Below are 18,396 nucleotides of genomic sequence, written 5' to 3'. Positions count from 1 at the left end.
ACTCCACATAGCCTACAGGTTAAATAAAAGTAAATTTTTTTTAATGTATTTCAAGGCCAAGTGTTACATTCCAGAAAGATTAATATGACTTTTGTATTTAACTCTGAATATCTCAGGTGAAAAAACTCTATTGAATAGTGCAAGAACTTATGAATATCTCAGAAACCCTCTTAAATGTAGCAAGAGACAAGAATCTGTGCAAATTTAAATTTTAAGAGACCCATTCTCCATCTGGCTAATATTCTTTACGACCTTAAAGTTACTCACATATAAGTGTTTTTTGTCTCCTTCTCTGGTACTTTGAAAAGTTTAAGGACTTGAGATACTAGGATTCTCTTCTCCCATAAATAACGTATTAAGTTTAGCATAATTAAAAATATTGTTAGGTTTGTAATTTCCATTTCCACTATTCTTTTTTTTTTTGAGATGGAGTCTCGCTCTGCAGCCCAGGCTGGAGTGCAGTGGCCCAATCTCGGCTCACTGCAACCTCTGCCTCCCGGGTTCAAGCAGTTCTCCTGCCTCGCCTCCCGAGTAGCTGGGATTACATGCGCGTGCCACCATGCCCGGCTAATTTTTTGTATTTTTAGTAGAGATGGGGTTTCACCATGCTGGCCAGGCTGGTCTTGAACTACTGACCTTGTGACCCGCCTGCCTCAGCCTCCCAAAGTTCTGGGATTACAGGCATTTCCACAATTCTTTAAACCTAATGGATGCTCTATTATAATACTTTGCTTTAAGAGTGGTCTACAAAACCACAGATAAGGCAAAGAAGAATAAATCAAGATTGTCCCTTAGTGGTTACAATAACTAGGAGTAGGGATTCCGACATTCTTCCAGATTCTTAGGTGTTTACCCCACCTCGACCCATGCAATTTTTGTAGATTTTACAACACTTTCTTATTATTAGTTATGGGAATGACTATTTCAAGTTTGAGCTGTTTCCCAGAATATTTTCAAGAACAAATAACTCTAAAAAAATAACTGGAACTTTTATAGGAATGCATTCCCTGCAGATGTGCATCATCACCTAATATGCAAGGGTTCCACATGCCTCAACAGCTCATGACATTCGAAATCAGTGTTTGAGTTTGATAATAAGTCTTATCTAACTAATTAAAAATAATTTTAACGTGCAAATTTCTTGTAACATCTTAATAGCACAAGAAATTAAAATATAAGTCAATAGCAAATAGAAATGATACAGAGAAACTGAAGCACACAGATGAATATAAATATCCCAATAAAACTTGTTCCGGGCAGCGGGCTGCAGGAATACGTTGCAAACGCAAGAGCAAAACAGGATGCAAACGTGGGAAAAATGGGAAATAAGTGGAGTTAGGACGGACAAAGACTGAGAAAGAGGAAGCAATCCCCTAAAAAGCAGAGGTTCCTCAGATGAAGGAAGGCAAAACGTCAGCCACCACCTCAGCTCTGTTCTCTACTAATGCCCAAATGCAAGTGAATGGTAGGTAAAGGTGGGTTTTGCTCACACCGTTTTCTTAATTTGGCAAACTACGGTCAGATCCACATTAGCCGTTAAGTTACCAGCCAGCAGTCCTTGAGAAATTCTCCACGAGAGAAGACAGCAGTGTCGTCTAGTGACGCGCATGCGCAATCTCAGCGCTGCGCGCTCCGTGTTTTATCCCACCCAGGCCTGGAAGGAAGTGACGCGAGGCTGAGGGGCGGGTTGCGCTGTGCGTCCGGAAGTGTCTCGCAGATAGTAAATAATCTCGGAAAGGCGAGAAAGACGCTGTCTCCATCTTGTCTGTATCCGCTGCTCTTGTGACGTTGTGGAGATGGGGAGCGTCCTGGGGCTGTGCTCCATGGCGAGCTGGGTAAGGTGCTTTTTGCGGCCTCTGGGGTGCTAGTGTGAGAGACCAAAGAGAAGGCGATCCGAGCCGGGGCTGGGTGAGCCCGGCGGGAATGTGGTGCCCCACCCAACAGGGAGTGCCCTCTCTGTCCCCGTTTTCTTCCCGTCTCCTCTCGTCACTCAGACTCAGCTTCAGAGCTTTGGGTCTTGCGAAGAACTGATCACTGGCCGTAAGGTTTAGTGGCGATGGGAAGATGACCCAAATTGAGGAAGAGAACTAGAATAGGGCCCCTCCCCCACCCCTGCTTCGTGAACGCTGTCTCCCATTCTTTCAGGTCCCTTTTCGTGGTTTTGTTTGTATCTGCGCAGGCCATCTCTACAAAGGTCTTTGCCCCTTTCCTTTGGTGGGGTACCCACTCTGTTGTCATCTCTTTCCTGGCGACCTCAGACTGCCGCACTGTCGTTCCTGGATTCATGTCGCCCTCTTTGTTCAGTGGCGCAGATTATGATTAAAAAGTGCCTGTCGTCATTTGGAACCGCCTGGCAGTAATGTTAATGTAGTAATATTGTTTTTGAAACAAATAGTCATAGCTCTGCCGTAACTGTTTGAAGTGTCAATTTCAAATTTCAACTTAAAATTGAAATTTCAGATGACACACGCATGCCTTGTGCCTAATGACAATTTTGTCTTTAGGCACAAAACATGCGTGTGTCATCTGAAATTTCATGCTTAATCAGCTGTACATTGCATTTTCATTAAAGAGTTGTTAGAGTAAAACTATTTTCAGTATAGTGGCAAGACTTTGGTCCGTGTGGCACAAATTTCAGTTTATTTAAGATAATCTCTGCCCCCTCCAAAATAGTAGGCAAAACATTGGCAGTGCAGTTAATAAAGATATTTGTAATTTTAGGCGAGGTATTTGGACTCAAATCACTTTTCTTTAGTCTGGAATTTGTTAATTCTGTTTCTAACAATTGCTTTTCTGACTTCCCAAATGATTCCGTTATATATACTCTTAAAGGTTTTGATATGTCTTGAACTAAAAATGTTGAATTTTAATCAAATAATAATGTGGAGATTGTTACTCCAGCCAGTCTGTTCTTTTGATTATATGGTATTTCTTCTTGCACGGAAGCCTGGAATATTTTATCTCAAGATATTAGAGAGTTTAATTATTGACTTTTATACAAAAGAGGCATATTTAGTGTGATAAACAGTTTTGAAAACTGATAATTGATTATCATATAAGATTGTTTTCATCGGTTTTTTATTGGAAGATGTTATGCAATTTAATTTGTAATGTCGTATCTTGTCCAGTTATGAAGTGGGCGTGCTGTAGTTTTTTGTATATAATAGAGATTTAAAAGATGAGATACATGTTTTCCCTTTTACAACATAGATCGCCACCTTTATTGATTAGAAGAATGTCCGTGATAAAATTGACCCTGCCTTTTAGTTTCTGTGTTAATAGCGAAGTACATTAAAAAGGTAGCAGCAGTGAGGCAGTTTTTTAGAGATGGGGGTCTAAGTGTATTGGCTGGGCTGAAGTGCAGGGGATGGTGGTAGTGAACTGCAGCCTGGAACTGCTGAGCTTAAGTGTAACCTCAGCCTCCCAGGTAGCTGGTACTACAGGCAGGTGCTACCGTGCCCAGTTTGGAATTTATTTTATTGTTTGCGGTTTCAGTAATCTTTTTCCCTTTTCTTCCTTGTGCCTCTGTCTCTATTCATTAATTGTTTGATTTTACTGCAGGCCAATAGTCATTGAAGGGGACCATCTCTTCCACATTCTTAACACTTAATGTGCTCATTTACTTAGAGGTTTTGATGAAATTAAAATTTATTCAGCTTTTCAAAAGTAACACTCAGAGCCTGCCGCAGTGGCTCACGCCTGTAATCCCAGCACTTGGGAGGATGAGGTGGATGGATCACTTGATGTCAGGAGTGGGAGACCGCCTGGTCAATATGGTGAAACCCCGTCTCTACTAAAAATACAAAAAAAATAGCTGGGTATGGTGGCACATGCCTGTAGTCCCAGCTACTCGGGAGGCTGAGGCAGGAGAATTGCTTGAACTGGGAGACGGAGGTTGCAGTGAGCTGAGATCATGCCACTGCACTCCAGCCTGGGCAACAGAGCAGGACTCCGTCTCAGAAAACAAAACAAAACAAAACAAAAAAACAAAAATTAGCCGGATGTGGTGGCGCACACCTGTAATCCCACTCGGGTGGCTGAGGCAGGAGAATCTCTTAAACCCAGGAGGCGGAGGCTGCAGTGAGCCAAGATGGCGCCACTGCACTCCAGCCTGGGCAACAGAGTGAGACTCTGTCTCAAAAAAAAAAACAAAACAAAAAACAGAACAAAAAAAAAAGTAACATTCAAATCATTAAATTAGATCAGGTAAGCCAGAATTAAAAACAAACCAACCTCATTCTTAATTAGTACAAGTTTCTGCAGGCTTAATCAAATTTAGTAAAAGTTTTTTCCTTATTTATAAAATAATTGTAGAAAATGTCTGAACTATAAAGAGACAAATTATGTGTAATACCACTGAGCAGAAATTGGAGTGTTAAATTGTTCACTTTTTGTTTGCTGCTAAGAGACCTAGAATTAGATTGATCATAATCGTTGGTTCATGGCAGTATAATTTTTTATTCATGCATGGTTGTCTCTTTTTTTGATTGTTAATTACTTTAAACATTATAAACATCATACCAACTAATCCTATAACTATAACATTACCAATCACTAATACCTACTTACATGCTTTTCCCCATCCCAGTCTCAACACTGGTATTAGTGAGTAGACAGAATTGATTTTTTTTTTGAATGGGTGAACCTTATATACAATACCTATCAAGATATTTAGTGTAGTTAAGTCGTTAAGAACTAGTGATTACTGAGTGCGTATTTTTTGCCAACCTCCTAAATTTTTGTTAATACAGTGACTTGTTTTATAGAAATGATTTATAGTTGCTATGAATGGTCAAGCAATGCAGAGTAGAAATTAAATAAAAATGTCCCCCCAAAATCTTCCTTCTCTCTCAATGCATGGGTGCATTGTGTATTTGTATATACATGGGTGGATGAATAGACAAAAATATATTCTTAGGAATGGCAGCATCTTAAACATATTTTTAAGCAAAGCATTGAATTTAATTTTTCTTGAATTTAACAAAAAAAATAAAGTAATTCTTAAATGTTAACATTTGTCAGGAGAGTTTCTTAAAAAGATTTTTCTAAGGAGGTGTTTCCATAGCAGTGATTTTCAACTGGACACAGTTTTGCTCCCCAGTGGGCATTTGGCAATATCTGCAGACATTTTTCATTGTCACAACCTGGGGTGAGGAGTGCCACTAGCATCTAGTTAGTTGGTAGAGGACAGGGATGCTGCTAAATCGACAATGTATAGGATAGCCCCCAACAACAAATAATTATTCAGCCCAAAATAGCAATAACAACATGGTTAAGAAAGTCTGGTTTAAGTTTAAGAAAAACATTATATAAAACATTGAAATTGGAGTAACTTTTTAAGGACATTTTAATTTTAGATTCACTTCTCTGAAAGGTGGAACAAATCAGTATTCACCCATTCCCCTAGTTCCCAGGTTTAATTAATTGTATCATTTTTAAATTTTTAAATTCATAATTCTGTATGTACATACTTCTCTGTGTGCTTAAGAAAAATAGTATACCACTCCCATTTCCACCCTTTGGAGACAATATTTCTTTTGGTATTTATTGCCGTATTTCTAATTAACATACATATAGTGTATTCTTGATTTTGTTTATTTGTTTTAGACATTGTCTTCTAACTATGGAAGACGGAGATTTAGCAGTCATCCCTTGATTTCAACTGGCCCTCATCCCTACCCCCACCAAAATCACACACACACATTGATGTCCCCATAGCTTTCCATAATACTAAATAATTTTGGTAAATGAACATTATTGTGACTATTTAAATAAGTTTATATATGTAAAGCTGTAGCAAGCACTTACATGTTAGTTCTTTATTTGTGTAATGCTCTTCATAGGTCAGCCTTGTAATAAATATACAATGATTTTTCCTTTCATGCACAACATTTTTTGTTCATTGGTTTGCTTTCTTTTCTTTTTTTGACAGAATCTCACTGCATTGCCCAGGCTGGAGTGCAGTGGCGTGATCTCAGTTCACTGCGACTTCGGCCTTCTGGGTTCAAGTGATTCGCTTGCCTCAGCCTCCTGAGTAGCTGGGATTACAGGCATGTGCCACCACACCCAGCTAATTTTTATATTTTTAGTAGAGATGGGGTTTTGCCATGTTGGCCAGGCTGGTCTCAGAACTCCTAGCCTCAAGTGATCCACCTGCCTTGGCCTCCCGAAGTGCTGGGATTATAGGTGTGAGCCACCGCGCCCAGCCTATTTTCAGTGTATTTAAATTATTTAACCTCAGACTTTTCCCCAGCTGTATGCATCTCTGAGTAAGTTCAGATACATGGCATGATTGATGGAACCTTGGAGGTTATCTCTCCCAGAATCTTCTGACCTGCTCTAGTCTATAGTCAACTGTTTTCATCCTGGATCTCACTTTATCCTCTAATGAGGATGTACATTTCCTCTCTCTTAGGTTGAAACCCTTTTTTTCTTCATTGCTTGTATTCATTTGGTTGACGACCGTGTTTTGGTATAATGCTCCTTGACAGAAGCACATAGGAGGTACGCTTTGGTCATAGAAGTCTAGATTGGAAGTCATTTTCCCTCAGAATTTTGATGCTCCTTTGTAGACTTGTAGTCTTGCTGCTGGGTATTCTGAAGTCATTTTAGAAACTTTTTCTGTATGACCTTTCCATCCTTCCCTTCTCCACCAGTTAGTTACATTTCTTGAATTCTTTAATTTTCTCACCTGTATTTTCTACATTGTCTTTCTGTTATTCACATAATATGCTTCCTGGACTGAAACTCTAGTTTTCTTCCTTTCTGCTTTCCATCTCATTGGCTTTTTGCACGGGTTTCTGAGAAATATCCTTGATTGTTTTCAGAACTTCCGTTGAATTTTATTTTTTAAATTTTTTTATTGACTGATTGGGCTTCTGTTGAATTTTTAAACCTCTGCTATAGGGGCAGTGTGCTCACACCTATAATCTTAACACTTTGGGAGGCCAAGGTAGGCAGATCACTTGAGCTCAGGAGTTGGAGACCAGCCTTGGCAACATGGCAAAACACTGTCTATACAAAAAATACAAAAAAATTACCCAGGCGTGGTGGTGCATGCTTGTGGTCCCAGCTACACCCAGCATATCTGTGATCCCAGCTTCTGTAGCGGCTGAGGTGGGGGGGATCACCTAAACCCAGGGAGGTTGAGGCTTCAGTGAGCTGTAATCATGCCACTGCACTCTAGTAAAGGCTGCACTCCAGCCTGGGCAACAGAGTGAGACTCTGTCTCAAAAAACAAACAACAACAAAAACCTCTGCTGTAACATTTTTAATTACCAAGAGTCTGTTTTGTTCTATGTTTCACCTAGTCTTGCTTTGTTGCCTGGGATGGAGCACAGTGGCATGATCTCGGCTCACTGAAACTTCCGCCTCCCAAGTTCGAGCAATTCCGCCTCCCAAGTTCAAATGCCTCAGCCTTCTGAGTAGCTGGGACTATAGGCGCACAACTCCATCCCTGGGTAATTTTTGTATTTTTAGTAGAGACTGTTTCACCATGTTGGCCAGGCTGGTCTTGAACTCCTGACCTCAAGTGATCTGCCAGCCTCAGCCTCCCAAAGTGCTGGGATTACAGGTGTGAGCCACCGTTCCTGGCCTCTGTTCCATTTTTATAGCATCCTGTGTTTGTTTCATGGAAGCAAGCTTTCTCCCTTTTTAAAAAAATCTTTATTTTTATCTTTATGATATACCCTGTACTATATAATTTATTAATATACTCTGTAAGTATATTAAAAATACTAAATTTTTTATGCTTTTATGTCTGCCTATAATTTCTTTTCAAGTTTCTCCTATCCACTCCTCCCACTTTCATTGATCTTAGTGTTTTCCGGAGTATTCAGTGGTCAGTAGCTATTTGTTCGTATTTAGGAGTAGGACACTCAAGAGCTTCGTGTAGGACTTGTCAGCTGTGACTACCGTGAAGTGATCTGGCTGAAACAGTTTATTGTGGAAGCCTAATGCAGATATTTATCTAGGGCTATTGATAGATCCAGGGTACACTTCCAGTCTCCAACCTGGGGAATATACCTGCATTCTGGAAGGCAAGTGAGGGAAAGAATGATGAGGTTCTTCACATTCAGTACATAAAATTTGACTTAATTTTATGTTTTTAATATGGAACCCCTTCTGTCAACTCTACTTGGTACTTGGTGTTTCCCTGTCAAACCTCATGTTTTATTCTTTTCAGTTGACTAGTACAAGAAATGGAATGAAATCTGGGAGTCTTAACTGATCTTTGGAAAGACATTCAACCAATCATCTATTTTTACTCTACCTTTAGTATCACTTACAGAGACTCCTGGTGCCACCAGTTCCTGAACTATTTGGGGATTCTGCCAAATGAATTGTGTTGCTCGTTAACTTTTTCCTTTGATAACTTAGAATTCAGCTTTCTCTGTTAAGGCTGTTACTACTTTGTAGTTTCTACTTCCTAGATTTGTTCTGGGAAGAACAAAACAAAAGAACTAGAACAAAAGATCTAGTTCTTTTTGACTTTTACATTTTATTCTTTCTTTTTTAAAGAAAAAAAACCCAAACCTTTATTTTTTATTTTACTGGGATTTCTAGAGTGAACATAGGTAAATTAATATATTCAGTCTGTCATCTTTAACTAGAAGCACTTTGTACTATTATTTTTATGTTGCCATTATCTTATACCCTAGAAACATTGACTGGGGGCATTCTATGTTTTAATAAGCCCTCCAGGTAATTCTGGTAGTTGTTACAGTTTGAGAACCAGTGCTGTAAACTTAAGTGGATGCAAAGCTCTCTACCAGTCCTTGGCTTACCATTGCTTTGCTCTAATTTTTTATTTTAATGTCATCTCCTAATTGACCACATTTTGTCATCAGTAGATTTTTCAAAAAGGATTTATTGGTGCCGGAATCCCTAAGTTCTTTGGTTTTTGAAAGTGCCTGCTAAATTCTTGAGAGACATTTTGGACTGGTATAATATAGTATACGAATTTCCTTCAGAACTTTGTAGTTATTTCTCTTTCGTATTCTGTCTTATATCAGCCTGGTTTCCACACCATCCCAAAACAACTCTGCACATGCATAGGCGGTTTGTTTCCTCTGCCTGAGTAGCTGAAGAGTTTTTGTTTATCTTAAAAATTAAATAACCAGATAAGTCTGAGTTTAAATCTTTTATCACTTTTTTTCCCCTTCTCAAAAAGTAGTGTGCTCTTTTGATGCACAGATTATTTTTCCATCTAAGAAATTTTTCTTATATTAGATCTGTGAATATCCTTTAATTCATTTATTTAGAGGATTCTCTATTTTAAGGACTTTTTTTAGTTAAGGTATAATTTACATACAGTAGAATTTACTCTTTGTAATATACAGTTCCATGAGTTTTGACAAATGCATCTCTAGTCGTGTAACCATTTTGGAACATTGATCATCCTAAAACATTGCACTGTCCTGTCCTTGGCAACCCCTATTTTCTGTCTTTAGGATTTTGCCTTTTTAGAGTGTCATATTAATGGAATCCTACAATATATAGTCTTTGAGTCTGGCTTCTTTTACTTAGCACATAATGAGTTTCATTCACCATATGTTTTTATTGTTGAGTATTGTTTTTGTTTGGATGTACCACAATTTATCCATTCACCATTTGAGGAGCCTTTCCAGGTTTTGATGATTACAAATAAAGTAGCTATAAGCATTCCCATCAAGGTTTTTTTGTGTAATTATAAGTTCTTATTTCACTTGAATAATTATCTGAATGTGGATTTGCTTATTCATACAGTAAGTGCATGTTTGATTTAAAAATAAGAAACAGTCAAACTGGTTTCCAAAATGGTTGTACCATTTTTCATTCCCGCCACCAAAGTAAGAGAGTTCTAGTTGCTCTGCATTCTTGTCAGTAGTTGGTATCATCAGTTTATTTCATTTTAGCCGTTCTAATATGCATGCAGTAGTATCTCTGATTTTAATGTACATTTCCCTAATAATGATATTGAGCACTTTTTCGTTGCTTATTTGCTGTCTATATGCCTTTTATTAAAGTATCTGTTTAAATATTTTGCCCATTTTTAATTGAGTTGTTTGTTTTCTTATCACTGAGTTTTTAGAGTTCGTTTTATATTCTGGATGCCGATGATTTATCATGTACCTGACTTGCAAGTATTTTCAAGTTTATGGTTTGCTTTTTCATTCTCAGCAGTGTGTTTCAAAGAGCAAAAGTTCTTAATTTTGATGAAGCCCAATTCATTTGTTTTTCTTTTGTGAGTCCTGTTTTTTATATGGTATCTAGGAACTCTTAATTCTCATATATGGTTTGATTATGGCTTAAGGTTAACTTTCTAAAAAATGTATGAATATCCAGTTATTTCAGCAACATCTGTTAAAAAGATTATCCTTTCCGTAGTGAATTGCTTTGGTATCTTTGTCAAAAATCCTTTGATTATATTTGCATGAATCTATTTCTGAACTTTATTGTGTTCTACTTAGTGTGTCCACCCTTTTCCCTATATCACTCTGTTTTAATTACTGTCACTTTAATGCTAGTCTTGAAATCAGGTAGTGTGTCTTTTAACTTTGCTCTTTTTTCAGACTTGTTTGAGCTATTCTGGTGTTTTTGCCTGTTCAGCTAGTTTATTTCTGTAAATCTGATGTTGGGATTGTGATTGGAATTGGGCTGAATCTATAGATAAGTTTGGAAAGACCTGATATCTTGAAAATAATTGTCTTCCAATCTATGAACTCTGTATATTTTGCCATTCATTTAGGTCTTTGATTTCTTTCATCAATGTTTTGTAGTTTTCATTATTTGAGATCTTGTCTATGTTTTGTTAGATTTATAACTATTTTCTTTTTGTTTTCAGTTGTTCCTAATACATAGAAACATGATTGTGTATATTGACTTTTTATCATGTGACCTTATTAAACTGATGAGTTAGTTCTAGTTGCATTTTTGTAGGTTCTTTGTGGGGTATTTTTGTTGTTTTTATTTGTTTTGTTTTGTTGTCATCCAGACTCGAGTGCAGTGGCGCTATCATAGCTTACTATATCCTTGAACTCCTAGGCTCAAATGGTCCTCCTGCCTCAGCTTCCCAAATTGCTGGGATTACAGGTGTGAGCCATGGTGTATGGCCCTCTTTGGGATTTTCTATATAGACAGTTGTGTTATATGTGAAGAGGGCAGTTTCATGTCTTCCATTCCAATTTTTATGTTTTATTTTCTTTCTTGCCTCATTGTATTGGCTGGGACCTCCAGTGTGAAGTTGAATTCAAATGGTGAGAGAGGTATTTTGCCTTGTTTGATGTCTTACAGGGAAAGCATTCAGACTTTCATCATTAATTATGGGTGGGAGCTATAGGTATTTGTAAATGCCGTTTATCAAGTTAAGGATGTTATCTTCTATTCTTTGCTAACAGTTTATATCATGAATAGGTATTGAATTTTGTCAAATGGTTTTTCTGTGTCTATTGAGATGACCTTGTTTTTTCTTTAGTCTGTTTATACAGTAGATGTCATTGGTTGATTTTTAAAAGTGGAACCAGCCTTGCTTTTCCAGGCTAAACTCTACCTGGTGACAATATATTATCCTTTTTATATACTTTCATATTGCTGTTTTTGAATGGCTAAAATATCATTAAGAATTTTTTTGTGTATGTTTATGAGGGATATCGGTCTATTATTTTCTTATGATGTCTTTGGATTTAGTCTCTGTAATTCTGGCCCATTTTTTTAAATAAGAAGAATATATCTCTTTAATATTTCTATTCTTCATTCCTTTGTATGCAAATCCAAATTTCTCTCTGGTATAATTTTCTTTCTTGGAGGATTTCCTTCAACATTTCTGGTAGTTTAATTCTGCTTGTTTGGATTATTTTGTCTTTTCTATTCCTGAAAATGTCTTTATTTTGCCTTAATTTTTGGAAGATATTTTCACTGAGTACAAAATTCTATGTTTATATATTTTTTTCTTTTGGTACTGATTTTAGGCTTGAACGTTTCTTACTAGAAGTGTGATTTATTTCTTTGTTCCTCAGTTTATAATGTTCATTTTATTTTTCTGCCTACTTTTAAGATTTTTCTGATTATTACTTTTTTTAAGTAATTTGATTATGATGTGACTTGGTGTGGTTTTCATGTTTATTTTGCTAGGGCTTTGTTGAGTTTCCTGGATCTGTGAGTCTATCGTTTTCATAAATTTGGAAAAATTTTGGGTATTACTTCCTCAGAAGCACCCTTGTGTCACTTCTCTCCAATTGAAGTTCATTTCAGGGACTCTAATTTCACTTATATTAGGCTATTTAAAGTTGTCTCACAATGTTCTGATCCTTTTCTTATTTTTATCTCAATTTCATTTTGGATCATTTATTTTCTTATGTCTTCAGGTTCATTATTAATCTTTTCTTCTGTCTTGTCAATATTTAGGGGGCTTATTTTATCATCTGGAGAAGTATGATATGGGTCTTAATTTTAAATTATCTTCCATGTCTGTCCGTAACATTATCAAGTTTTCCTCTACCTCCTTGAGCATGTGATATATACTTACAATAATACTACAGTGCCCTATTTATAAATGAACTCAGTTATCTATATCATTTCCAGGTTGATATTGACTGATTGATCCTCATTATAGGTTGTATTTTTCTGTTTTTTGCATGCCTGCTAATTTTTTGTTAGCTTTCCAGTGTAAATTTTTCCTTGATCAGCGCTGGATATACTTTTATTTTCAAAAAAATATTCTTGGGCTTTTATCTTTGACTTGGGTGATTTTACTTAGAGACAGTGTGATCTTTTTATTTGCCTTTAGGTTTCGTTAAGTGCAACTAGTGCAGCCTTTAGTTTGATGGCTGATTTTTCTCCAGCATTAATTGCCTTCTGATATCTTTACCCAATGCCTCATGGATTACAAAGTTTTTCACCTCTGAGTGGTAAAATTCCCAGACCCTCCCTGCAGTGAACATTCTCCCTAGGCAGAAATAAGGGCCAGTTGGCCGGGTGCGGTGGGCCACGCCTGTAATCCCAGCACTTTGGGAGGCCGAGGTAGGCGGATCACCTGAGGTCAGGAGACCAGCCTGGCCAACATGGTGAAACCCTGTCTACTAAAACTACAAAAAAAAATACAAAAATTAGCCGGGTGTGGTGGTGCACGCCTGCAATCCCAGCTACTCCAGGAGGCTGAGGCAGGGGAATCCCTTGAACCCGGAGTGGGTGGGGGAAGGTTGCAGTGAGCTGAGATCGCACCACTGCACTCCATCCTGGGTGACAGAAGGAGACTGTTTCAATCAATCAATTAATCAATAAAATAAGGGCCAGTCATAGGGCTCACATTGTCTTCTCTTAGAAATTGCTGCTTTACATAGCCTGTTGTTCATTGTCTGAAAAACTTATTTTTTCCATTGTTTAAGTCAGGAGGATAAGTCTGGTCATGGTTTCTCCATCTTGATCTGAATTTACAGTAATTATCCCAAGCCTTTTTTCATCAGTAATTTTATGTTTACCTATGTCTGTTTTGTTTCTTGATAGTTATTAGTTAAGTCCGTTTTTTCCCTTTTCATTTCTTTAGCCCTTTGATTTCCACTTTCCATTGTGTTCTGTTCTTACTTCATTTTTGAGGTCTCCTTTTTTTAAAAAAAAATATTTTTTATTTTTCTATAGCTCAAATGAAATACTGGTAGGGGATTTCCTTTTCTTACTGGATTATATTTATTTCAGACTGAATTCTTCATATGCCTTATATTTTCTTCATTCCTTTTTCTGAGGGGAGATGTTTATGTTTAATTTTTGCTAAAGTATATTTACATAGTTGCCATGACATGTATTTCCGTTTAGTGGACGTTTAATATAAAGCAGCTTTATTCTTACCTTATATTGGTTGGTGTAGTGGTCTAGCTTCTACAACATTCCCTTACTGTGATATCTAAGACCCTTTTCCCCTAGAGCTGTAATTCTAGGGCTGGAAGATCTGGTTCATCCACGTTCTAGAAGTCTGACATCTCAGCCCAGGTTATGATATTATGAGAATATTTACTCTGTGGCTTTCTTAGATACTGTTAAATACTCTGTACCAGTGTTCCTCTCTCCTAGACAGGAAGATATTCTGTTCCCTTGGGGGCATACTGCTAGTTTAGTGTGGTGGTCACTGGAGAAAAGCTAGCCCCAGTTGTATTATTATCCTTTTTGCCTCACTGTAGTTGTAGTTTTCATTATTATCACTATCGCCAGGTCAAAAGAAGGAAAATATATCAATTCACTTTTTTTTCCCTCCCTGGATGTATTTGAGAATCCTCAGAATTTTGTGTATTCATCAGTCTAGTATCTGGGGGCTAAAGGTCAGGGGCTGGAGGTGGGCTTAGCAGCTGTGCTACTCATGAATATTCCATTTCTTTTCCTCTTTAAACTTTGGTTACTGCTGATGATTTTTTTCCCCTTTTTGTTTTAGCTGATTTGTCCGTTTTACTTGGCATAGAGTCCAAGGGTTTTTTTTGTCTTTACTCCTTCTTAGAAGTTGCTAAGTTTTGTGGTATATAGATAATTTATATGAACCAAATACCTTATGTCCCTTGATGTAATTACTTTTAGTCTTTTTTCTTTTTTAACAGATAGAATGTCAATTTTCATTGTATCATTTTAAGATATAGTGATTTACTGATTCTTAATAATATTTTCAATAATATTCTTTTTCCCAGATACCATGTTTGTGTGGAAGTGCCCCGTGTTTGCTATGCCGATGCTGTCCTAGTGGAAACAACTCCACTGTAACTAGATTGATCTATGCACTTTTCTTGCTTGTTGGAGTATGTGTAGCTTGTGTAATGTTGATACCAGGAATGGAAGAACAACTGAATAAGGTTAGTCTTGTTTCTTATTTATTAACTGAGGCTATAGGGTATATATGTATATGTATAAAACTGATTCGGGGATATTGTAAACAGAATAATATAGAATAAGACAGTATGTAATCCTAGTTGTAGTTCATAATCTTTTAGGAAAAAGATAATATACATTAGTTTGTTAAGTTCTATGATGGTGGTACAGGAAATGTACTGTGGTAATACACAGAAAGAAGTATAATTCTAACCAGGTGTCAGAATCTCAGTGGGTCATGGAAAAAAGGATGTTCTAAGAATGATTAGAACTTGCATATACAGAGATTGAAAAATATAAAGCATAATGAGTATAAAAGAGCTTTTCGAGCAAAGTATCTATACTTTAGGAAGATTAATCTTACAATTAATAAAGTATAAAAGTCAAGCAGTTAAATATGGAAGCTGTTGCAGTGGTATAATCAAGAAGAGAATAGCGGACCTGAAATAAGATTTTCTGGATGTAAAATTGACTGAGCCTAGCACTGAAATATTGGCAGTGATATGGAATCATAAATAACAACCAGGTTCTGATCCTAGAAAACTGGGAGGAAAGTATTGCTATTAACCTAGAAAGGAAAATTTTTAGAGAGAGTCAGGTTGTGGAAGGAGATGGGGAACATATAATAAATTTAGTTTATAACATGTTGACTTGGTGGTATTGCATCATGTACATGTGTATATATATATGTATGTCTTACTCAGTTCAGGCTGCTATAACAAGAATATCATAGGCTGGGTGGCTTAAGACAACAAAAATTTATTTCTCAGTTTTGGAGGCTGAAAGTCCAAGATCAGGGTGCCACCATGGTCAAGTTCTGGTGAGGGTCTTATTCCTGGTTTACACATGGCCATCTTACATTTTTGAAAGAAAGCAGCAGCTCTCTTCTATCTGTTTTTATAAGGGCATTAATCCCATCCTGAGGGCTCTACCCTCATGATTTAATTACCACATAAAGGCCCCATCTCCCACTATCCTCCCATTGAGGGTTAGGGTTTCAGCATTTAATTTTGGGTAGACACAAACATGAAGTCCATAATAATATACAGCAGTAAGTAGAAAACATGAAGGAATTTAAAAGAGAAATCAGAGCTAGAGACTGCCTTGAGGATAGAAGTTGAATGTTGAAACCATGGCAGCGTATGCTGAAGATCATTCAGAGTGAGCAGAGCTAGAACTCTGCCAAAATCTCTTACTTAAGGGAGTTAGTGGAGAAAGGAAAACCTGGTTCTGATCCTAGAAAACTGGGAGGGAAGGGATAACAGAAAAGAACAAAGAAAATGTACAGGTTCTAGGAAGAAAGTTTTAAGAATGACAGGGATAGTGTCTATATAAAAATGAGATTAAGGAATGTGATTAAGCAGTAGCCTTTGGGTTTGGAAACCAGTACATGACTAGTGTCCTGGAAAAGCAGTTTTTTTAGAGTGCTGGGACTGGAAAGAGTGGGAGGAAATAATTTATTCTTATATATTTGAATAATAGATGTATTAATAGTTCTGAACAGTAGTCTCAGAAATAGCACTTACACTACTAAAACAAGTCTATCATGCTATTCAAGTAGAATGCAAGTTTTTAAAATGTAGGATAAATCTATAACTCAAAATAAGCAACCAGCATAGAGTTGGTATTGTCGTTTATGATTTGCGCAGATGGGGATTTAACTCTTTTTTCCCCACTGTATGTGATTAAAATGTATCAGACTCATCTTGAGTACATATTCATCATAAATTGTAAAGCAAATGCCAGTTTTCTAAACCTTTACTTAAACTATTTGATTACATATAACTTTTATTTTTACTTAATGAAAAAAAATGATGGATCATAAACTCTTGTTTTTCTAGATTCCTGGATTTTGTGAGAATGAGAAAGGTGTTGTCCCTTGTAACATTTTGGTTGGCTATAAAGCTGTATATCGTTTGTGCTTTGGTTTGGCTATGTTCTATCTTCTTCTCTCTTTACTAATGATCAAAGTGAAGAGTAGCAGTGATCCTAGAGCTGCAGTGCACAATGGGTAAGTTTTTAAATAAGCTTCAATATAAAAGCCTGGGTAGCCTCTTCTTGATAATTGCCAGTTTATCTAAGGAAACTTTAAGGTAAAATAAACTTATACAATTTGCAGAATTACTTTATTCATGAATGACAGGGTAAGAAAATCTTGTTTTTACTGGAGAATGTCAGACTTTGGATATTAAATAATAGCTGTAATAACCTCTGATCCACAGTGTTTTATATTTTCATACTAAAAAAGAGGCTCTATTATATTTGTGACTACTAAGGGAATAGCTATTTCTCCTTCTACTGTTAACTTTAGGTGGACCAGTCCACTTACATAGAACTCTCAGTTCCCTAGACCCAGAGAGCAGATTTTTCTAGGTTGGTTGTATTGGACAACCCAGAAAGAAACTTCAGGGTTTCTTTTATCAATCTTCCTTCATATAGAGCACTACTTCTGGTACCCTTATTTGACTGTTTTAATATCTGCTGTTGCTTATCTAGTTACATGTGCTACCAAAGACAAAAGGAATAAACAAGTAGAATATAAATATTAATGAGAAAATATGTGACGGGTTGATTTTCCTTTATTTTGTTCCTTTGGTCATTGATTATTTTATTATTAGAGTTTTAGATGGAGGCATTTATCATGTGTTTATAAAAACTATTCATTTATACAGTTCACCTTATACTTTGATACATTATCCCACTTACGTGAAATAAGCCTGTGAAATGGAACTAACATTCTCATTTTTCCATAATGAATTAGTGAGAAATACATCTTTCTCAAAATGGTCTTAAAAGCAGTTTATGTAATTGTTGTTTTTTCTGATAATCAAGTGTGTTAGGGTTCTCTAGAGGGACAGAACTAATAGGATAGATAGATATATATAAAGGGGAGTTTATTAAGTATTATCTCACATGATCTCAAGGTCCCACAATAGGCCGTCTGCAAGCTGAGGAGCAAGGAGAGCCAGTCCTAGTCCCAAAACTGAAGAACTTGGAGCCTGATGTTCAAGGGCGGGGAGCATCCAGCACGGGAGAAAGATGTAGGCTGGGATGCTAGGCCAGTCTAGTCTTTTCACTTGTTTTTTTTGCCTGCTTTATATTCTAGCCCTGCTGGCAGCTGATTAGATGGTGCCCACCCAGATTAAGGGTGGGTCTGCCTTTCCCAGCCCACTGACTGAAATGTTAATCTCCTTTGGCAACACCCTCACAGACACACCCAGCATCAGTACTTTGCACCCTTCAATCCAATCAAGTTGACGCTCAGTATTAACCATTACAAGTCAGTACTTTGCATCCTTGAATTCAATCGACACTCAGTATTAACTATCAGAAGTCTACCCATTGTCAACTTGAACCCGTATACATCTCCTGATATCATACATAATCTGCAAATAAAGACAATAATAAGGTCATACAACTAACCTTACAACTGAAAACACACCAGTCCCCAACCAAAATACTAATTACATAAAGTTAACAATACTTAAATGCTGATGTGAAGTCAATAAATCTTATGTCACATGATAAAGGACAATGGAAATAAAATGAAGATATTTTCTTAGTACAAGTATA

At 36.9% G+C, this 18,396-nt stretch overlaps 2 protein-coding genes across 4 annotated transcripts in view; one reads left to right on the top strand and one right to left on the bottom strand.

Annotated features, from left to right (window-relative positions):
- Positions 1-1,614, bottom strand: part of PKIB (cAMP-dependent protein kinase inhibitor beta) — a 253,648-nt gene extending 252,034 nt beyond the window's left edge. For 2 of the 3 annotated variants that reach the window (XM_063707825.1, XM_055391252.2), the window contains exon 1: positions 1,493-1,614. The gene's annotated coding sequence lies outside the window, so the exon portion shown is untranslated. The remainder of the gene's footprint in view (positions 1-1,492) is intronic. The other variant, XM_063707826.1, reaches the window with a different exon arrangement.
- An 8-nt stretch (positions 1,615-1,622) lies between these two features.
- SERINC1 (serine incorporator 1) overlaps positions 1,623-18,396 on the top strand; it is a 28,342-nt gene continuing 11,568 nt past the window's right edge. Inside the window, exons 1-3 of the mRNA XM_031012061.2 lie at positions 1,623-1,835; positions 14,646-14,807; positions 16,665-16,834. Of these exons, the coding sequence (XP_030867921.1) occupies positions 1,797-1,835; positions 14,646-14,807; positions 16,665-16,834 (371 nt within the window). The 5' untranslated portion in view covers positions 1,623-1,796. The remainder of the gene's footprint in view (positions 1,836-14,645; positions 14,808-16,664; positions 16,835-18,396) is intronic.

Source organism: Gorilla gorilla, chromosome 5 (genome assembly GCF_029281585.2).
Source record: "Gorilla gorilla gorilla isolate KB3781 chromosome 5, NHGRI_mGorGor1-v2.1_pri, whole genome shotgun sequence".
Lineage (NCBI taxonomy): Eukaryota > Metazoa > Chordata > Mammalia > Primates > Hominidae > Gorilla > Gorilla gorilla.
The sequence above is the reverse complement of the archived record's forward strand: the minus strand, read 5'-3'. Positions and strand labels throughout refer to the sequence as shown.